Consider the following 24,257-nt stretch of genomic DNA (forward strand, 5'->3'; position numbering starts at 1 on the left):
ACTCAATGTGTGTGTGCATACACACAAAAACTATTAAAATACCTTTGGGCTTTTCCTCTGGGTAAATAAGTGGCTCACCCTAATGAAGGTACAACAATTATTTGTCTTTGGACAAGAAAAAGTTTAGCTACCTTTAAAGAGCTTCAGCATGACCAGTAGGAACAACAGGCCCCTATATTGTCCTGAGTGCAGAACAATTCCCAAATTTAAAGAATGTACTTTTTTTTTTTTTTTTTTTTTTTTTTTTTTATAAACATATATTTTTTATAAAGAATGTACTTTTAAAACAAAATACAATATATACTTCTGAAAAGACCTGTATAAAAATGCAAAAGGGAAATCTAGATCAAGTAGTATATATTCAACATACACTTTCAATGTTATGGTATATGCAAAAAAAAAAAAAAAACCTGCCATTTATTATATTCCATGTACTGTGTCATGTATATATACATACTGATCCAAAATATATCATCAACATTGTTAAAGAGAAGAAACAAAACACAACAGCCATCTAAAGGTCAGTGGTGAAGCCAGGCTTCCAATGTTTACTTGAGACCAAATCCAAGCTCTTTCCATTATACTGTACTACTTCTCAGTTACCATTTAAGTTAAAAAGGGAACAAATCTTTTTGAAAATTTTTTTCCTGAATTTCTCTGAACTAAGAACAATTTTATGAACCAAGAAATTCAAACCAAAATATTGGACCAAAATAATTGGTTAAAGTCAAAGAATAAACATTTTCAAAGTCCTTTTTGTAAGTTAATGCAATTTCCCTCTTAAAATAGTGTTTTATTCCTACAGACACTTAATTTAAGAAAAGTAAGAAAAACTCTAGTTTCTACAACTTAATACATTTAAGTACATTGATTCTGAAGCTTCATGGGACAGCCTATGATTTAGAAATCATAAGAGCCACAATAACCATACTCATCTATGAAAGACAACTGTCATTACCATCCCTAAATTGTATTGTCCCATAAGTAGCTATAGCTACATGTGGAATTAAAATTAAACTTAATTAAAATTAAATAAAGTTAGAAATGGGGTGTGTGGGTGGCACAGTCAGTTACGTGTCTCCCTTCCACTTAGGGTCTTGGAATCAAGCCCCACGTTGGGCTCTCTGCTTAGCAGGGAGCCTGCTTCTCCCTTTCCCTCTGCCTGCCATTCCCCCTACTTGGGCTCTCTCTTTATGTCAAATAAATAAAAATATTAAATAAATAAATAGAAATCTAATCCCATGGTTGTGCTAGTCACATGATCAGTGATTAACACAACATGTGAATTAGTAGCTATTGTATTAGACAGTACACATATAGAATATTTATAACATCACAGAAAGTTCTATGGGATAGCATTGCCCTAGAACAAATAAAAGAAAATTCCCATTAAGGATTATAAGTTATTTTCTTGTTCTCTGTTTTATTTTGGAAAGGAAGTTTCTTTCTTTAATTTGGAAGCAGGAGAGAAAGGGAGAAGGGAAAATAAAACAGTAATATTTTTAAAATAATTTCTAAAACCTCTGCGTAAATTCAAGGCCATTCAGTATATGCACCCTCTCCATGTCACTCCTGTAAAACAGCTTTTGCACTTATTTGCTATGCATAAAATATGGTGAATATGCCATATTTCTTCATGACTTGGTGCCTTTGCACAGTATGTACTGTCTGTCCAGAGCACCCTGCTCCCCACTCCATTTGTTAACTAATACTTCAGAATTCCTCTACAAATAGGTTCCTGAACCTTCTTACACCTCATTCTGGTTAGAGTGACCATCCTTGGTTAGCATAATAACACTGTAGAATATTGCAGTTTAACTCCTCCCCTATCACACACCCTAGAAGTCTCTGGGAATCTTGAGAGCAAGGACCTAAACTTGTTTTTGTATTTCACACACATAGTATAGTCTGGCAAACAGTAAACACTCAATAAATGTTGAATGATTGTTTTACCTCAAACCTTCTGCCATAGCCAAGTGTACTTAACATTAATTAAATAACTCTTTAATAAATACGCCAACAAATATTAGCAGCTTACCCTTTGAGGTCATTAATTAATTTATTCTTTTCCTGGACTATTCGCTTATGGTGCATTCGGTGAAAATCACGCTCTTTTTGAGTTTTCAGCAGATCTTCTCTGGCCTTGCTGAAAATAATAATTTTAAAAATCACTACTAATTTGAAAAAAGCATTTGAAAAAGTAAAACATTAATTCATGATAAAAACCCTAAACAAAGTAGGTTTAAAAATAACATGCCTCAACATAATAAGGATCATGTATGAAAAACCCACAGCAATATCAACCAAATTGAGAGAAAACTGAGAGCTTTTCCTCTGTTCAGGAACAAGACAGTGTTGTCCACTCTCACCACTCTTATTTGACATAGTATTATTGGAAGTCCTAGCCACAGCAATCAGAAAAAAAAAATGAAACAAAAGGCATCCAAATTGGAGGGAAGAAGTCAAACTTTCACTATTTGCAGATGACGTGATATTCTAGATGAAAAACCCCAAAGACTCCACCAAAAAACTGCTAGAACCAACAGATGATTTCAGTAAAGTCCCAGGATACAAAATCAACATACATAAATCTACTGAGTTTCTATATACTAATAATGAAGCAGCAGAAAAAGAAATAAAGGAATAAATCTTATTTTTAATTGCACTAAAACCATGATACCTAGGAATAAACCTAACCAAAGAGGTAAAAGAGCTGAAGTCTGAAAACCATAAAACACTGATGAAAAAAATTGAAGATGACACAAAGAAATGAAAAGACATCCCGTGTATTGATGAACTGGAAGAACAAATATTGTTAAAATGTCTGCCAAAGCAATCCACACATTTAATGCAATCTCCATCAAAATACCAGTAGCATTTGCCACACAGAACAAACAATCCTTAAACTTATATGGAACCACAAAAGACAACAAATAGCCAAGGCAACCTTGAAAAAGAAAAGCAAAGCTGGAGGGATCACAAGTTTGGACTTCTTACATTAAAAAGCTGTTGTAAGAGCACCTGGGTGGCTTAGTGGGTTAAAGACTCTGCCTTCAGCTCGGGTCATGATCCCAGGGTCCCGGGATCGAGCCCCACATCGGGCTCTCTGCTGAGTGGGGAGCCTGCTTCCTCCTCTCTCTGCTTGCCTCTCTGCCTACTTGTGATCTGTCTGTCAAATAAATAAATAAAAATGTTTAAAAAAACAAAAATAGATGTTGTAGAGAGAGGAGTCAAGATGGCGGAGAGGTAGCAGGCAGAGACTACATCAGGTAGCAGGAGATAAGCTAAATAGCTTATCTAAATATTGCAAACACCTACAAATCCAATGGGAGATCGAAGACAAGAAGAACAGCAATTTTAGAAACAAAAATTCAACCACTTACTGAAAGGTAGGACTGGCAGAGAAGTGAAACCAAAGCGACGGGAAGATAGACCATGGGGGAAGGGGCTGGCTCCCAGCAAGCCGCAGAGCAACGGAGCACAAAATCAGGACATTTAAAAGTCTGTTCCACTGAGGGACATCGCTCCAGAGGCTAAACCAGGGTGAAGCCCACGTGGGGTCAGTGTAGCCTCAGGTCCCGCAGGGTGACAGAAGGATCGGGGGTGTGAGTGTCGCAGAGCTTGCGGGTATTGGAACGGGGAAGCTGGCTACAGAGACAGAGCCAACATTGAGCTTACAGCTCAGGGTTACCTTGAACCGGTTGCAGGCTGGGTGAGCTCAGAGCATGGTCCGAGGCCAGGGAGACGGGAGTGATTGGGCGCTATTCTCTGAGGGCACACTGAGGACTGGGGCCCCAAGCCCTCAGCTCCTCCAGGCCGGAGATTGGGAGGCTGCCATTTTCATTCCCGTCCTACAGAACTCTACGGAAAGCATTCAGGGAACAAAAGCTCCCAAAAGCAAACCTGAGCAGATTACTCAGCCTGGCCCCTAGTAAGGGTGGTGCAATTCCGCCTGGGACAAAGACACTTGAGAATCACTACAACAGGACCCTTCCCCAAAATATCAATAAGAAATCCAGCCAGGACCAAGTTCACATACCAGGGAGTGCAGGTTAAATACCAAGGAGAGCAGCAGAATTCCAGAGGAAGAGAAAGCAAAGCACGGAACTCATGGCTTTCTCCTAATGATTCTTTAATCTTGCAGTTAATTTTTTTTCAATTTTTTTTCTTCTGCTAATTTTTTTTAACTTTTACCCTTTTCTTTTTTAACATTTTTTAACTAGTTTATCTTATATATATTTTTTTTTCTTTTTTATATTTTTTCATTTGTTTTCTTTTTTTGATGGTCTCTCTTTTTTTTCTGAACCTCTTTTTATCCCCTTTCTCCCCCACCCCTCCATGATTTAGGGTCTCTTCTGATTTGGTTAAAGCGTATTTTGCTGGGGTCTTTGTCACCCTTTTAGTATTTTACTTGCTCCTTCATATACTCTTATCTGCACAAAATGACAAGGCAGAAAAATTCACGACAAAAAAAAGAACAAGAGGCAGTACTAAAGGCTAAGGCTAGGGACCTAAACAATACAGATATTGGTAATGTCAGATCTAGAGTTCAGAATGAAGATTCTCAAGGTTCTAGCCAGGCTCAAAAAAGGCATGGAAGATATTAGAGAAGCCCTTTTGGGAGATATAAAAGCCCTCTCTAGAGAAATAAAAAAAACTAAAATCTAACCAAATTGAAATCAAAAAAGCTATTAATGAGGTGCAATAAAAATGGAGGCTCTCACTGCTAAGATAAATGAGGCAGAAGAAAGAATTAGTGATATAGAAGACCAAATGATGGAGAATAAAGAAGCTGAGCAAAAGAAGGACAAACAGCTCCTGGACCACGAAGGCAGAATTCAAGAGATAATTGACACCATAAGATGAAACAACGTTAGAATAATTGGGATTCCAGAAGAAGAAGAAAGAGAGAGGGGAGCAGAAGGTATATTGGAGAGAATTATTGGAGAGAATTTCCCTAATATGGCAAAAGGAAAAACCATCAAAATCCAGGAGGTACAGAGAACCCCCCTCAAAATCAAAGAGAATAGGTCCACACACCCCATCACCTAATAGTAAAATTTACAAGTCTTAGTGACAAAGGGAAAATCCTGAAAGCTGCCCGGGAATAGAAGTCTGTAACATACAATGGTAAAAATATTAGATTGACAGCAGACTTATCCACAGAGACCTGGCCATCAGAAAGAGCTGGCATGATATATTCAGAGCACTAAACAAGAAAAATATGCAGCAAACAATACTACATCCAGTTAGGCTATCATTGAAAATAGGAAAGATTAAAAGTTTCCAGGACAAACAAAAAGTGAAAGAATTTGCAAACACCAAACCAGCTCTACAGGAAATATTGAAAGGGGTCCTCTAAGCAAAGAGAAAGTCTAAAAGTAGTAGATCAGAAAGGGACAGACACAATATACAGTAACAATCACCTTAAAGGCAATACAATGGCACTAAATTCATATCTCTCAATAGTTACTGTTAATGGGCTAAATGCCTCAATCAACAGACACAGGGTATTAGAATGGATAAAAAAACAAAACCCACCTATATGTTGCCTATAAGAAACTCATTTTAGACCCGAAGACACCTCCAGATTTAAAGTGAGGGTGTGGAAAACAATTTGCCATGCTAATGGACATCAAAAGAAAGCAGGGGTGGCAATCCTTATATCAGATCAATTAGATTTTAAGTCAAAGACTATAGTAAGAGACAAGGAAGGACACTATATCATACTCAAAGGGTCTTTCCAACAAGAAGATCTAACAATTTTAAATATCTATGTCCCTAATGTGGGAGCAGCCAACTATATAAACCAATTAATAACAAAATCAAAGAAACACATCAACAATAATACAATAATCGTAGGGCACTTTAGCATTCCCCTCACTAAAATGGACAGGTCATCCAAGCAAAAGATCAACAAGGAAATAAAGGCATTAAATGACACACTGGACCAGATGGACATCACAGATATATTCAGAACATTTCATCCCAAAGCAATAGAATACACATTCTTCTCTAGTGCACATGGAACATTCTCCAGAATAGATCACATTCTGGGTCCTAAATCAGGTCTCAACTGGTGTCAAAAGATTGGGATCATTCCCTGCATATTTTCAGACCACAATGCTCTGAAGCTAGAACTCAATCACAAGAGGAAATTTGGAAAGAATCCAAATATAGGGAGACTAAACAGCATCCTTCTAAAGAATGAATGGGTCACCAAGGAAATTACAGAAGAATTGAAAAAATTCATGGAAACAAATGATTATGAAAACACAACAGTTCAAAATCTGTGGAACACAATAAAGGCAGTCCTGTGAGGAAAATATATAGCGGTACAAGCCTTTCTCAAGAAACAAGAAAGATCTCAAGTACACAACCTAACCCTACACCTAAAGGGGCTGGAGAAAGAACAAGAATGAAACTCTAAACCCAGCAGAAGAAAAGAAATCATAAAGATCAGAGCAGAAATCTATGAAATAGAAATGAAAAAAAAATAGAACAAATCAACAAAACGAGGAGATGGTTCTTTCAAAGAATTAATAAGATTGATAAGCCCCTGGCCAGACTTATCAAAAAGGAAAGATAAAGGACCCAAATAAATAAAATCATGAATGAAAGAGGAGAGATCACAACTAACACCAAAGAAATACAAAGACTTACAAGAACATACTATGAGCAATTCTACGCCAACAAATTTGACAATCTGGAAGAAATGGGTGTATTCCTAGAGACATACAAACTACCACAACTGAACCAGGAAGAAATAGAAAGCCTGAAGACCCATAACCAGTAAGGAGATTTAAACAGTCATCAAAAATCTCCAAACAAACAAACGCCCAGGGCCAGATGGCTTCCCAGGAGAATTCTACCAAACATTTAAAGAAGAACTAATTCCTATTCTCCTGAAACTGTTCCAAAAAATAGAAATGGAAGGAAAACTTCCAAACTCATGAGGCCAGCATCACCTTGATCCCAAAACTAGACAAGGATCCCATCAAAAAAGAGAATTACAGACCAATATCCTTCATGAACACAGATGCGAAAATTCTCACCAAAATACTAGCCAATAGGATTCAACAGTACATTAAAAGGGTTATTCACCACGACCAAGTGGGATTTATCCCAGAGCTGCAAGGTTGGTTCAACATCTGCAAATCAATCAGTATGACACAACACATTAATAAAAGAAAGAACAAGAACCATATGATACTCTCAATAGATGCTGAAAAAGCATTTGACAAAGTACAGCATCCCTTCCTGATCAAAACTCTTCAAAGTGTAGGGATAAAGGGCACATACCTCAATATTATCAAAGCCATCTATGAAAAACCCACCACAAATATCATTCTCAATGGAGAAAAACTGAAAACATTTTTGCTAAGGTCAGGGACATGGCAGGGATGTCCATTATCACCACTGCTATTCAACATAGTACTAGAAGTCCTAGCCTCAGCAATCAGACAACAAAAGGAAATTAAAGGCATCCAAATCGACAAAGAAGTAGTCAAACTATCACTCTTCGCACATGATATGATACTATATGTAGAAAACCCAAAAGACTCCACTCCAAAACTTCTAGAACTTGTACAGGAATTCAGTAAAGTGTCAGGATATAAAATCAATGCACAGAAATCAGTTGCATTTCTCTACACCAACAAGACAGAAGAAAGAGGAATTAAGGAGTCAATCCCGTTTACAATTGCACCCAAAACTATAAGATACCTAGGAATAAACCTAACCAAAGGGGCTAAGAATCTATACTCAGAAAACTATAAAGTACTCATGAAAGAAATTGAGGAAGACACAAAGAAATGGAAAAATGTTCCATGCTCATGGATTGGAAGAATAAATATTGTGAAAATGTCTATGCTACCTAAAGCAATCTACATATTTAATGCAATTCCTATCAAAGTACCATCCATTTTTTTCAAAGAAATGGAACAAATAATCCTAAAACTTATATGGAACCAGAAAAGACCTGGAATAGCCAAAGGAATGTCGAAAAAGAAACCCAAGTTGGTGGCATCACAATTCCGGACTTCAAGCTCTATTACAAAGCTGTCATCATCAAGACAACATGGTACTGGCACAAAAACAGACACGTAGATCAATGGAACAGAATAGAGAGCCCAGAAATGGACCCTCAACTCTATGGTCAAATAATCTTCGACAAAGCAGGAAAGAATGTCCAATGGAAAAAAGACAGCCTCTTCAATAAATGGTGTTGGGAAAATTGGACAGCCACATGCAGAAAAATGAAATTGGACCATTTCCTTACACCACACATGAAAACACACTCAAAATGGATGAAGGACCTCAATGTGAGAAAGGACTCCATCAAAATCCTTGAGAACACAAGCAGCAACCTCTTTGACCTCAGCCTCAGTAACTTCTTCCTAGGAATTTCACCAAAGGCAAGGGAAGCAAGGGCAAAAATGAACTATTGGGACTTCATCAAGATCAAAAGCTTTTGCACAGCAAAGGAAACAGTTAATAAAACCAAAAGACAAGTGACAGAATAGGAGAAGATATCTGCAAATGACATATCAGATAAAAAGCTAATATCCAAAATCTATAAAGAACTTAGCAAACTCAACACCCAAAGAACAAATAATCCAACCAAGAAATGGGCAGAAGACAAGAACAGGAATTTCTGCAAAGAAGACATCCAGATGGCCAACAGACACATGAAAAAGTGCTCCATATCACTCGGCATCAGGGAAATACAAATCAAAACCACAATGAAATATCACCTCACACCAGTCAGAATGGCTAAAATTAGCAAGTTAGGAAATGACAGATGCTGGAGATGATGCGGAGAAAGGGGAACCCTCCTACATTGTTGGTGGGAATGCAAGCTGGTGCAACCTCTCTGGAAAACAGCATGGAGGTTCCTCAAAATGTTGAAAATAGAACTACCCTATGACCCAGCAATTGTACTATTGGGTATTTACCCTAAAGATACAAACGTAGTGATCCGTAGTGTTCTATAAACACCCGAATGTTTATAGCAGCAATGTCTACAATAGCCAAACTATGGAAAGAACCTAGATGTCCATCAACAGATGAATGGATAAAGAAGAGGTGGTATATATACACAATGGAATACTATGCAGCCATCAAAAGAAATGAAATCTTCCCATTCGCGACGATGTGGATGGAACTAGAGGGTATCATGCTTAGCGAAATAAGTCAATTGGAGAAAAACAGCTATCATATGATCTCCCTGATATGAGGAAGTGGAGATGCAATATGGGGGGGGGGGGTTAAGTGGGTAGGAAAAGAATAAATGAAACAATATGGGATTGGGAGGGAGACAAACCATAAGTGACTCTTAATCTCACAAAACAAACTGAGGGTTGCTGGGGAGAGGGGGGTTGGGAAAGGGGGATGGGGTTATGGACATTGGGGAGGGTATGTGCTATGGTGAGTGCTGTGAAGTGTGTAAACCTGACGATTCACAGACCCCTGGGGATAAAAATACATTATAGGTTTATTTTAAAAAATTAATCAATTAATTAATTTAAAAAATAAATTAAAATAAAAGGCTATTGTAATCCAAACTATGGTACTGACACAAAAATACACACATAGATCAATGAAAGAGCATAGAAACTTCAGAAATGAACCTATAACATATGTCAATTAATCTTCCACAAAGCAGGAAAGAATATCCAATGAATATATCTTTGGATATTAAAGATACTGTCTCTTGAACACACAGTTTTGGGAAAAGTGGACAGCAATGTGCAAAAGAATGAAATTGGACCACTTTTTTACACCATACACAAAAATAAACTCAAAATGGATGAAAGATCTAAACATGAGACCTGAAATCATAAAACTCCTAGAGGAGAACAAATGTAGTAACCTGTTTGACATCAGCCATAGCAACTTTTTTCTAGGTAGGTCTCCTGAGGCAAGGGAAACAAAAGCAAAAATAAACTATTGGGACTTCATCAAAATAAAAATCTTCTGCACAGCGAAGGAAACTATCAACAAAAGTTAAAGACAATGTAGAGAATGGGAGAAGATATTTGCAAATGTTATACCTGATAAATGGTTAGTATCCAAACTATATAAAGAACTTTATGTAACTCAACACCTAAGGAACAAATAATCCAGTTTAAAAATCGGCAGAAGACATGAATAGACATTTTTCCAAAGAAGACACACAGATGGTCAATAGACACCTGAAAAGATTCTCAACATCACTGATCATCAGGGCAATGTGAATCAAAACTATAAGAAGATATCACCTCATACCTATCAGAATGGCTAATGCAACAACATAAGAAACAACAGGTGTTGGCAAAGATATGGAGGAAGAAGGGGAACCCTCTTGTACTGCTATTGGGAATGCAAACTGTGGCAGCCACTCTGTAAAATAATATAGACGTTCCTCAAAAAGTTAAAAATACAACTATCCTATAATCCATCAATTGCACTATTTGGTATTTACCCAAAGAATACAAAAACACTAACCCAAAGGGATACATGCCCCAAGATGTTTAGAGTAGCATTATCTACAATAGTCAAATTATGGAAATAGCCCAAACATCCATTTATTGATGGACATCCATCAATAATGGACAATGTGATATATAGATGCAACGGAATACTACTCAACCCTAAAAAAGGAAATCTTTCCATTTGCAACAGCATGGGTGGAGCTGGAGAATATTATGCTAAGTGAAATAGAGAAAGACAAAATACCAGACGATTTCACTTATATGTGGAATCTAATAAATAAAACAAAGGAAGAAAGGGGAAAAAAGAGAGACTCTTAACTACAGAGATCAAACAGATAGTTACCAGACAAGAGATAGATGAAGGGATGGGTTAAATATGTGATGAAAATTAAGGAGTGAATTTTTCATGATGAGCACTGGATGTTGGATGGAAGTGTTGAATCACTATATTGTACACCTGAAAACTAGTATTACACCGTATGTTAGCTGACTGGAATTTAAATAAAAACTTTTAAAAAGTCACTCCTTAGGGCCACCTGAGTGACTCAGTGGGTTAAAGCCTCTGCCTTCAGCTCGGGACATGATCCTGGGGTCCTGGGATCGAGCCGCGCATTGGACTCTCTGCTCAGCGGGGAGCCTGCTTCCTCCAATCTCTCTCTACCTGCCTCTCTGCCTACTTGTGATCTCAGTCTGTCAAATAAATAAAAAATCTTTTTAAAAAATAACACTACTTATTCTTTTCTGAAAAAAGTATGTAATTATCAGTTTAAATCCAGTATTAAGTGATTCTAAAGATAATTAAAAAAAAAAAAAGATTCTGTTATAATTCACACTGAAGGATTCTAAGCAACACAGTACCTGTAGGATTGGGAGATAAACTGGTCACCACCTATAGCTTCAAAAATAGTCATTCACACTTCATTTAAGAAAACAAGAAATTAAATATATGGACCAAAGTAATTTATATTCCATCTACTTCCAAAAAGAACTTGTTTATAAAACTGAAATATATATTTAAAACAGGATAACTCAAAATAATTACAAATAAAGGAAAAGACTTACAAAATGCTTGAATATATAGTTAAAAGACAATATACTGGGTTACTTAGTTCTGATAATTGTGAAAAAGAAAGCATGTATGTTCTGGGAAACACAGATTTTATTCTTGTAATACATATGAGAAATATGTGCCACCTGTAGATTACAGCAATAGAAGAATTGGTAACTTGATGAGAAAAGTTCTTTAGTATCAGTGTTGTAATACAGAAACATTCTTCAACTGGATAGACCTTCTGAAAACCCCTGATAGAAAGCAAACAAGGGTATTCTTTTTAAGCCTAGGCTGTAGGTAAAAAATTAATGGGAATGTTTCATCTACTTCCACAATAAGTTGGTTTCAATATAATAATGTAAAATATAATTATAATGTTACACAACAGTCTTAGTTAACTGATAAAGTGCTACTGGACTGAGACTCTCATGTCCTGAAAAATGGGTGCACTGAATTCATGTGCTTACATCTCGTAAGAGGTCACAATGGAACAAATCTGCTTCTCTGTACTACAGAATTTCAAAATACAGATTCACATAAAATAACTGCAAAAAATGTGTATTTCTGCATGAAGAACTATGTCAAAGCAATCCCTGAGGAGCAGAGACTGGAATGCTGCCAGTGGGATGAGTTTAGGTTTTCAGGCCTTTAATGGGGCATATTGTGATCAGTGGGACTTGTTACTGCAAGATCAAGTCCCATATGGCATATGATGAAAGTGTCTCATCCATTCTTCCAACTTTCTTTCTTCCCTTCTCCTCAAATGCTCAAACTCCCCCATTTTTTAACACGATCCTTTTTTGGACATGTTCTTTATTTTACTGCCAATGTTGTAGTTTTTTTTGTTTTGTTTTTTGGTTTTTTTTTTTTTTAAAGGAAAGCCCAAGTTATATCTGTTTGGAAATGTGAACAAAGCCTAACTCTTCAATACTCAATATTCCATTTTTTTAGTGTATTCTGAATATATGTATTTAATTATATTTCCTTATTATTAAAAAGACTAATATAGTACATATGTCTAAGTAGCAGACACTCAGTTGGATCTTTTAAGGATGAAAATGTACATAGATGTCCTTTCAGACAGGAAATGATGACATACCAAGTTTATAATAAAATCAATTCTAATAATAAAAAAGTTGTAGTTTTTATCACAAGTATATAAACAATAAGTCTTAGTCCCCACAGGCTACCACCACCATCTAACCTCAACTTCACCTCCTTGCAAACAACTTTGAAGGTACAAGAAACGGTTCACATACCTTTTTGCACATAAAAATATTCAATAAATATTACTGTTATCATCACATCACTATTACTATTTAGTATATCAGAAAAGATATACTAAATTTCTCTAACAGCTTGATTTATTTACCTAAAATAGGAGGTTTGCCAGTAGATAAATATCTTTTAATGGACAAAAAATATCAGGGTACGTGTTTATTAGTAACACTGTAAAACTTTATAAAAGAATTTAAACTTTCATGAACATCTATTTTGAGTCTACTAAAGTGGTCTTACTTTCAAAAACTTGATGAGTTCTATAAATGAGTTAATGTTCCATTTCTCTTATCTGAAATATAAAGCCATACAGACTAGGTTTAAAAGTACTTAAAAAATAATTTTTTTTGCAAATTATCTTAAGCAAAACTACAAATATGCAGCACTGCATCAGCTCCCTTTTTATACACCTTTACAGGCCTATTTGTACTTATCCCAGGAAAGAAAGCATAAGAATTGATTGAAGTAAAGACCTTAAAGATTTCTGACCATTAAATTGGTTTTCAGGGACTTGCTTTCTATTTGCACAAATGAAGTCTACTCAGTAAAACAATTTAGATTCATTTCATGGTGATGCTTCTTTTATGACCTTCCTGCTGCCCATCCGCTTAATAAAAAGAAAATAAAAGTTGCACTAAAAAGTAAAATTTATAATATTCATATAAGCAATTAACATTTTAAACTATACAATATTTTATTAATACGGCATCTTTTTGATTTAAAAACAAATCTACTAAGATACCAGAGATTCTATTTAAGTACAATGATGTAAAACTTACTCGATGAACATTCTATTTAGATTTGTTAATCAAACAAATGTTCTTTAGAACATACTTCTTACAGGCTTTTTCTTAATGAGGTGGCAGAATGACTAATTTTCTCACTTCAGGAAACCAACATACCCAAATCTACAATTAAAGCATAAAATATTAAAATACTCGTGTTTTTATATTACAAAAGCACTGTCCCAAAGTCTCCATATTTCAAATTATGAATGTGATTTAATAGTGGGCTCTTAAAAATTATTTTTAAATTAATGCCCCCAGTAAAATAATTTTGATAACTGAAAAGTTTTAACTAAGTATTTTAAGTGACCACTTAATAATAGATTTATTGAGTTATTTTGTTATAATTTGGCAAAAGGAAGCATACAATCATTTTCTTGTTTATTTGCACCAAAGTAGGCCATCTTTGTCATGCATTTTTCTCATGTACAAACACAAATCAAAGTAAATTCTGGTAACAGTATTACACAATTACCAATTATTTCATTGTTTCAACTGGATATAAATGAATTCATTTTACTCACTAATATTAATATTGGAATAATTGTTGGATAGCCAAAATGAGTTCAATCATATTTGAGGAAAACTTTCATTATATACTTAACCAAAAAAGAAAGAGATACACCCATGTTCAGAAAAAAATACCTTCTTAATTTAACAAGCAATTACCTAAACACTAAACCATAAAATTTTATAGGCCTCATTATTATCTTTATTTCCACAGTGTTTGTTTCTGAAAGTCATTAAATTAAATGGGTCTTTGGAAAAGCTGGATGCTCTTTGACCTTCTATAGAACTGAATTTTGTAAGTGAAGTTAGGGCTACTTAGTAAAGCACCTAAATTTTCAATATTAATTGCTTTTTAATTTTAGTCTTTTTTATGTCCATATTTTCTGACAGAAGATTAAAAAAGTCTTTCATTATTTTTCAAATGGTACATTTTAATCTTCTAATTAGCAATCTTGGTCAATCTTTATTTTCTGTCAAACCTTCAGTACACACTCAATAAAACTTTTCTAGTCTGCATTTCTCTAACATAGAAGCCCAGCAAAAGACAGCAATACTCTAAATGAAGCAAAACTTAACTTTATGGAAAGTTATTAAAAATTCCATTATGAAGGGAAAATGATGTCTACTCCAAGGGAATGGTATAAAAGGGACAAAATCATCAATTACTCTAAAAATTATGAAAAGCTTAACTAAAAAGGCAAAATGTTAATAGCACACATTCATTTAAGCCTCTCCTACTTGTCAGAGGTATGCCCTGGGGTTATGGTAATCACAGGACACTCCCATTATATGGAGCTCACAAAATAACAACAAAATATAAATTAGATAATTAGATGCAAAGGATGCAAAGGTATAAATTTCAAGCTCCTTCATACGTACACAGTATTAAGTTAAGGATAATCTAAACAAATGAAGGGATATACCATGAGATAAGAAACTAAAATCTATGAATACATCAATCCTTAAAAATATATATGTATATGTAAATATACATGTACACATACACATACACACATACATTCTTCTCAACTCAATCAAGAATTCAATGAATCAAATTCAACTCAATCTCAAACTCCCACCTATCTACAGAAATTGACAAAAGTGACTCTAAAATTTATATGGAAATACAAAGGACCCAGAATAGCCAAACTATCTTTGAAAAACAACAAAGTTATAGGACTAATGTGACCTGACTTCAAGAACTTACCAAAAGCTACAGTAATCAAGAGGGTGGTACTAAAATACAGACAAATAAATGGAACAAAACAGAGTCTAGAAATAGACCCACAATTATAGGACCAAATGATTTTCAATAAAAATTCCAAAAAAATTCAATGATGGATAAAATGTTCTTAAGAATGGTGCTAGAACAATTTTATATTCCTTTAGAAAAGAAAATTAATCTCTAGCTCCTACCTTACACCATATACAAAAATGAATGATAGATACAGGCTGAAATAAAAATTCTTAATCTTTAAAGGTTTTAGAAGAGAACAGAGACTACTACCTCCAAGACCTGGGAGTAGGCAACAGTATTTCAGACAAAATATCAAAAGCAATACTATTAAAAATAAATAATTTTTATTTTTATATTAAATTGTTTTATACTTTTAATATTTATGAAATATTAAAATATTTAAAATTTTAAAATATTTTTATTTTATTTTATATTAAATTTATTCAAAATATAAGACTTCTGCTCACCCAAAGACACTATAAAGAAACTATAATTATAAAATTATAAAGAGTGAAGCCATAGCTGGGAGAAAATATTCACAATGTCCTGACAAAAGATATATACCCATAATATGTACAGAACTCTTACAACTCAACAATAAGATAAAAAATCCAACCAAAAATGGGCCGGACTTACACAGAAAGTAAGAAAGATGAAAAGCCAATAAGTACACACACACACACACACACACACATACAAATATGTTCAATATCATTAGGTATTAGAAAATGCATATCAAAACCACAACAAGCTGCTATTATACAATTAGTAAAATGGCTGAAATGAAAAACACTAACAACACTCAATGTTGGAGACAATGTAGAATAACGAGAATGCTCATAGACTGCTACTGAGAATGTAAAATGACCCAAGTAAATGTTGGAAAATGGACTGTCGATTTTTTTTTTAAGATTTTATTCATTTGTCAGAGAGAGAGAGAGAGCACACACAAGCAGGGGAAGCAGCAGGCAGAGGGAGAAGCGGGCTCCCCACTGAATAAGGAGCCCAATGTGGGACTTGATCCCAGGACCTTAGGATCATGACCTGAGCTCAAGGCAGCCACCCAACCGACCAAGCCAATTTCTTAAAAATACACACTTACCCTTTGATCCAATAATTCCACTCCTAAATTTTTAACCAAAATAAAGAAGACACATTTCCACAAGAAGCTTTGTACACAAATCTTCATAGCAGAGTTATTCATTAGGAACCACAATTGCCAACAATCCAATAGAAAAAGAATAAACAAAATGTGACATACACTATATAACAGAATACTGCAAAACAATAAGGAAGAATAAATTACTGATAAATTCAAAAGTCATATATATTTTACAGAGTTTATGCTGAATGTAAAATGTCAAATACAAAGAAACATATATTCTGTGATTGCAGAGGCAGAGATGTCTAAGAAGGGACACGGAAATTTCTGGATAGAGAGAAATGTTCTACATTGAGATGGCTATGAAAGTGACAAGAATTTAACTGTTTGTCAAAATTATGCAGCTAAGTCTCATACATCCCAATATAGGTAAATTATAACTCAAAAAAGAACTATAAAAAATAATGTATTACACTAAGGAGATTTAGGGTAGGGTGTGGTTGGGGGTACAGATGAAATAAGAATGCCAGAAATATGGTTATGTTCATTACTCTATGATAGGTAAGTCAAGCACAACCATTGCCTTCATCAAGTTCACAAGAGTACAGAGAATATTAGTAAAGAAATAAAATATAAACTTCTGTAACTATGAACTAGTGAATGTTATGAAAGGAAAAAAGTGTACTATAATATAGAATACTGGTTTAATCTTTACTGAGCACTCACCATGTGACAGACATTGTGCTAAACACTTTAAAATGATTCCCCTCAAGGACCATTAATACCTTCTGACTTACATATGAGGAAACTAAATGGTAATTATATTATTATAGCTAATAAGGGGGAGAGAATCAAGTAGTTGCGTAGCTTTCTCCACAATACCTGACCTGGTATCAATGTTTGTCCTCAGTGAAAGTTCGAGTGGTATTAGTAATGCTGAGTTTGACAACAGCAAATACTGTCCTTTAAAGAACCTAACTGTTCCATAAAATTATGTTTGACTTCATTATTATGCTATAACCAGTTAAGTCAACCTACAAGAAAGTTATGCAGGATATAACGTATTCCATATTTTTATCATGTCCCTCCATCCAGTCTATTTTCCAACAAAAACAAGCTCACATTATGCTTTTCTTCAAAATTATCCATTGGCCTCACATACCACTTGGGAAAAAAAGCAAAGTTCTAACATAGGGCTCTACCACTTATCCCCTGGTTCCAATGACTATGGTCTCCTTACTAGCCCCGTAACAAGCCAAGCTGTGCCCACCACAGGCTCTGTGTACTTCATTTCCCCTCTGCCTGGAATTCCCTTTTCCCAACTTCATACATGGCCTCCCTCAGTTTCTTCAGGTATCAGACAGGATTTCTCTCACCACCCTATATAAAACTGCACCCCATTTATCTCTGTCTTCTTTACCATGTTACTTTTCTTCCTAGAATTGGGACTGTGTCAGAATAAACTATTGAGGACTGCCTGGGTGGTTCAGTCAACCCAGGTGATGCCTTCAACCCAGGTGATGATCTTGTGGTCCTGAGATGGAGCCTTGCGTTAGGCTCCCTGCTCAGCATCGAGTCTGCTTCTCCCTCTCCCTCTCCCTCTGCCCCTCCTTCTCTGCTCACGTTCACTCTCCTTCTCTCAAATAAATAAAATCTGAAAAAAAAACTATTAAAACTGCATCTAAATAAAAAGCTTTTTCACAGTGAAGGAAACCATCAACCAAACAAAAAGGCAATCTACTGAATTGGAGACGATATTTGCAAATGATATATCCAGTAAGGGGTTAATATCCAAAATATATGAAGAACTTATACAACTCAACACCAATTTAAAAATAAGAGAACCTGAATAGACATTTTTCCAAGAAGACATACAAATGGACATGTGAAAAGATGCTCTACATCACTAATCATCAAGTGCATGCAAATCAAAACCATGATGAGATGTTCTCTTACACCTATCAGAATGCTAGTATGAAAAACAAAAGAAGTAACAAGTTTAGGCAAGGATGTCGAAAAAAGCAACCCTCATACACTATTGGGGTAAATGTAAATCGGTGCAACCACTGTGGAAAAGGTATGGAGGAATCTCAAAAAATAAAAAACTAAAATACCATATGATCCACTAATTGCACCACTGAGTATTTACCCAAAGAAAGTGAAAACACTGATTCCAAAAGATATACATCCCCTAGCTTACTGCAGCATTATTTATAATAGTCAATATATGGAAGCAACCTAAGAGTCCATGAACAGATGAATGGATAAGGAAGATGCCTCACACACACACACACACACACACACACACACACACAGGAATAATACACCACCATAAAAAAGGATGAGATGGTAACCTTTGGAACAACATAGATGGACTAAAGGGTATTCCGCAAAGCGAAATAAGTCATGTGCAACATAGTGATTCAATTTCTGTTATGCTGTACTCTCCTTAAATATGGCTATCATCTGTCACCATGCATCACTATTAAGAGTATACTTATGCGGAACACTGAGTAACGGTGTATAGAACTGCTGAATCACAATATTGTACACATGAAACTAATATAACACTGTTAACTATACTGAAATTAAAACAAAAATTAAAAATAACATTAGGAAACCATTGGGGAATATCGAAAACAGGAGTAATTCTAAATCTAAGAATTATTGAAGCAGATGTCAAGAAAATGAGAAAGTGAATTAAATTCATGATGTTGAGTTTCAAAATATGTTTAAGTGTATAATAGTAACTTTGTAAGAAATTGCATTTGGAGGTCTTGTCTATTCTTTAACATGTCTGAAGTGGTCACAATAACCAAATTACAAACAAATGTGTAATTCAGAAATAAATTCTTATGGGAACTTAATTGATTACATAATCGGTCAAAAGTTACCAAAAATGGCTTTTCACATGTTTGTCTACTATGACCTTAACATTAAAACTGAGTATTAAAAAAATTTTAAAAGTAAGTAAAATTGAGTATTCAAATATATATACAATAAAAAATAATAGATAAATGAAATGAAAAATGGTCTGCATTTTATCATAAAAGTATTGTTATATTCTTCTTTTTCAAGAAAGAATATCAAACTTGGAAACCACTCTGGAAAACAGTTCAGCAGTTTTTATGGAACTACCCCATCATCCCAGGGAAATGAAATTATGTATCTACAAAAAGTCTTACATAAGAATGTCATAATTGCATCATATATAAAGCAGAAACTTGACACAACCCAAATTTCTGTCAAATGAAGTATAAATAGACAAATCATGATATATTTGCATAATGCAATACCATTTAATAATTTTAAAAACGAACTATGGATACTTACAAATCTATGGATGAATCTCAAAAATCTTAACTGAAAGAAGACAAACCGAAAAGAGTACATACTATATGAGTCCTTTCAAAAGAACTTCAAGACTGAGTTAAACCAATAGATGGTGGTAGAAATCAGAACATTAATTGCCTAAGAAAAGGAGTACAGGAAAATTTTCTGCTGTGATGGAAATGTTTTATAATTTTGATTTGACTCAGTGACTATATGGGTATATATGTTAATTAAAACACACTGAATGTTAAACATCTGTATACTTTACAGTATATAAACTTTTTTAATTAATAGATCTTATTTTTTAGGAAAAAAATGATCAAACTGCTACTTACATTATTCCTCTCCAGTATCTAGTATATACTTTTACCTTCAAAGTAACTATAAACACTTTTTAATAGTATATTTTTCCCCCTTAAAAACATCTATGTAATGGATGTAATTTAAACATTTATTTCTAAAGCTTTTTTTAAAATCAAGGTATAATTTACTGGTAATGTTGTACCAGTTTCAGGTACACAATGATTCAATATTCAGATATAGTGCAAAATGATCACAATAATATAGTTAACATCCATCACCACACATACATATACATACATATATATATTTATCACACAAAAATACATTTTAGATAACACTTGTAGCAAGATAAAGAAAACCTCTGTTCTAAAATAGGCATTGCTTACAACAGAGAAAAAGACCATTTTTTTAAATTATAGCAATTCAAATTAAACTTAGAGTGAAATATTTCCCTTTTCACGTCTTCCTTTATGCCTCATCATTGCTGAATTTCAAAAATATTAATGAGTGATGATTAAAAAAAATCCAAGGATGATAGTCTTTAGAGATATTGATGATAATAGCTGACATTTTCAAAGCACTTTGTGATTTACACAGCTCTTTAATATAGATTGTCTCATTTAATTATCACCTCACTCCCTAGGAGTTAATAATATTATGCATAATTACTCCCAGTTTAACAATAAGAAAACTGAGTTAATAAGTAGCAGAATATTGGAAGCTAGATATTTGAACCTTAAGTTCAATACTCTTTCCATGGCAACTCTCTTCTCTAGATAAGTATTAAGCTTAGAGCTATATTATGATTTCTCTGATTTTTTTGATATATCATTAAATGCTACCAGTATAATCAGAACAACATATAACATATCTGTAAACATTGGTTATTATTAGATATTGGTTATTATTAGAAAAGTATTTAACATCTACACTTAACTTGCTTTAAGAAACAGTCTTAATCCTGAAAAGGAAAACTTCATGGTAAAGTCTATAAAAGGAATCCCATATTTACTCTAATCCCTATTGGAAAAATATCTTCAGGGGCACCTGGGTGGCTTAATGGATTAAAGCCTCTGCCTTCAGCTCAGGTCATGATCCCAGGATCCCAGGATTGAGCCCCACATTGGGCTCTGCTCAGCAGGGAGCCTGCTTTCTCCTCTCTCTCTGCCTGCTTGTGATCTCTGTCAAATAAATACATAAAATCTTTAAAAAAAAGATATTACTTATAAAAAAAAATCTTCAAAAGTCAACTGAAAAACCTGTGATAAAACATTACAATGTAGAACTTATAGCATGACAAAAGTAGTTTGGTAATATTTTACAAAACTTCATTCTCCATTTTCAAAAATGTATCCAACAGAATAAAGCTCCAGAGATGTGTTTCACCAAAAGGTGTCATGAGAGCCTAATATTCACTTAATGATATAAATATTAGGCATCTTCTAAGGGGCAAGCATCTTTCCTTCAAATTTTCTATGTCAAGTAGATTAAAGCAAATAAATATTTTCCTTTCTAATCTGCTAAAGCTTAATTATATCAAATAAGATATATTTAAGAGATAATCATAATCATTGAAACTAAAACTGCATATTAATAAATATAGCAAATTTTATATACATTTAATATGATTGTTTAATAAACACAAATAAGAATGAGATTTCATTTGAGTGATATCTGTTTTAATTATGGGATAATGATTTGCATAGGTAATAGTTTATATGGTTTTGATTATAGTTATTCAATATTATACTCAATAAAGAACCAGTAATCAACCAGAACTATTTAATGTCACTATGACAAAATTCATTGCAGAAAGCAGCTCTTATCTATTCAAAAGAAATTAGCAAACTCAAGCAATAATTCTAAGATCAGGAACTGAAACAGTATGCCAGGCAGCACTCTGAAAAATTTGCTGTGTCAAATTCCCAGCGCATCCATTAGGTGTCTATACAATATCACAGTGAGCATCAGGGCCAATAGTGCAAACCACTTCTGAGAAATGAAGGGAGAATAAAGAGCATGCTGGTTCTAGTAACTTACTATTCTGCAGATCATCATACACTTCTCTTTAAAATATAAAAGGAAGTTGTATAACTTGTAAAAACACTTCTACAAGTATAAGTAATAAGGAATAAATGATCATACAAAATTTTTTTATATACTACCACCTTTTAAAAGTAGGAGTTTTAAAATTTTCCCTCACTTTGCAATACAAAGTTTTGTTTCTTTACATTAAACTTCTTTTTTTTAAGATTTTATTTATTTATTTGACAGACAGAGATCACAAGTAGGCAGAGAGGCAGGCAGAGAGAAGAGGAGGAAGCAGGCTCCCTGTTGAGCAGAGAGCCTGATGTGGGGTTCAATCCCAGGATTCTGGGATCACGACCTGAGCCAAAGCCACCTTGGGTGGCTTTAACCCACTGAGCCACGCAAGCGCCCCTACATTAAACTTTTTTACAAAGATTAAAAATATTATGTTCTTGTATGGTAGTTCTGCTTATCGAATTTTTTGTTTTGATATAATTCTTTAACAGAAAACCACTCTTCAAGTATGTTTAATAAAAAATAATGAACAAAGAATGAACTTTCTCTACTCCATATCTAAGCACTGATTTTCCATTTAACATTTTCTTAGATGAGTAGACTCATCCCTATTCAACACATTCACATGTTTGTCTTTGCCAGAATAACAGTGTTTATCTAAATTTGTTCACCAAAAACTATGTCTTCCATTAATCAGAGAAAGAAAGATTTGGCTTCCGTTAAGCTTCTCTTCTATGCATAAATTCATGCTAGGAGATTATAAAATAATTTCCTTTGGGGAATTTTCAAACACCAAAATTCCTCTAACTAGGAATACACTAGCTCCTTCCTTCCTCTTTGACTTCTATAATTGTATTATTATTTCAGACATTAGCTTATCCTCATAAAGGAAGAATCCACAAACCATGAAAAGATTATCAAAACCATAAGAAAGTGAGTGTATCATAACAAATTAACCATCTCCTGTATAACTTCCTACATTCCATTTTTCCTAATGGGTTGCAATTGTGAGAGTTCTGATCATCTATTCAATTAATTTGCTAGTGAAGCCTTTCACATTCTTTCCAACTAGAACTTAAATATAATTCAATTCAGAATTAAAGCTCTGGTACATTAACCATAGTTAGCTTCATTCAACTCTCCCATTTAGTCCAAAAGAAAAAAAAATATCATTTAAAAATTAACATACTCAGCTGCCTGTTTGTAGCATTTCAAGTCTTTCTTCAAATTTTTGTTCTCATTTTCTAAAAGCATATTCTGCGTGTAGACATCTGGAACATTCCCAGTATCTCTAAGTTTAGTTACTCCCTTCTGTATTAACTCATACCTAGAATAAAATCAAACAAAAGGCTTTATTTTGTTTCTTTCTACTAACTTGGCTTAATTTATGTACAATTCAGAAAGTTAAGTCCTACAGGATATTAACAGAAATGAGCTGCGGTATTACTTTTGTAAACTAAAATGTCAAAATTCATAATATGTATTTACAATTTTAAAAAATAATTGCTAGGTACTAATATCATGGTACATATAACCAAACATCTCGTATATTCCAGGCACTAATGTAGACACTGGTGAAATTAACAAAGCAGTCCAAGCCCCCATATCACAGTCTACTGTGAAGAGTGATACGTTCTATGAAATAAAATAAAGCAGAATAAGAAGGATAGAGAGATTGAAGTGGAGAGTGATGGGGGCATTTGTGCTCTTTACATAGGTTGAAGACAGAAAGTATGACTTGCAAAGTGCTACTTGAGCAGAGAACTGAAAGAAATAAGGAACCAAGTCAGGGGGATATGAAGAAGGGAGCATTCTTGGTTGACAGAAAAGTAAACGCAAATATCCTTAGGAAAAAAAGTGCATGACATGCACAATTAAAAGCAACAGCCTGTATATCTGGAGTATCTGGAACTGGAGGAAGGAAGAAAGTGGTGAGATACGGGTCAGGAAGACAGCAGGAAGCTGGAAAGAGGAATGTGACTTTACCTGAATCAGACTGAAGCCATTGGAAGGCTCTGAGAAACAAGAGATACTCTTGCTTTAAAAGGATTAGTCTGTTGGAGGGAGGTGAGGGGATGGGTAGATGAAAGATGGGTATTAAGGAGGGCACTTATGATGGCACTGGGTGTTATAAGTGTTG

General features: G+C 34.3%; 1 protein-coding gene across 1 annotated transcript in view; it reads right to left on the reverse strand.

The window, feature by feature from the left end:
• Window positions 1–24,257, reverse strand: part of SPAG16 (sperm associated antigen 16) — a 1,020,752-nt gene that overhangs the window by 977,054 nt on the left and 19,441 nt on the right. The window contains exons 5-6 of the mRNA XM_059168131.1: window positions 23,307–23,444; window positions 2,039–2,146 (exon numbers count right to left, since the gene is read on the reverse strand). Coding sequence (XP_059024114.1) covers window positions 2,039–2,146; window positions 23,307–23,444 — 246 coding nt within the window. The remainder of the gene's footprint in view (window positions 1–2,038; window positions 2,147–23,306; window positions 23,445–24,257) is intronic.

The sequence above is a fragment of the Mustela lutreola genome, chromosome 3, assembly GCF_030435805.1.
Source record: "Mustela lutreola isolate mMusLut2 chromosome 3, mMusLut2.pri, whole genome shotgun sequence".
NCBI classification, from domain to species: Eukaryota; Metazoa; Chordata; class Mammalia; order Carnivora; family Mustelidae; genus Mustela; species Mustela lutreola.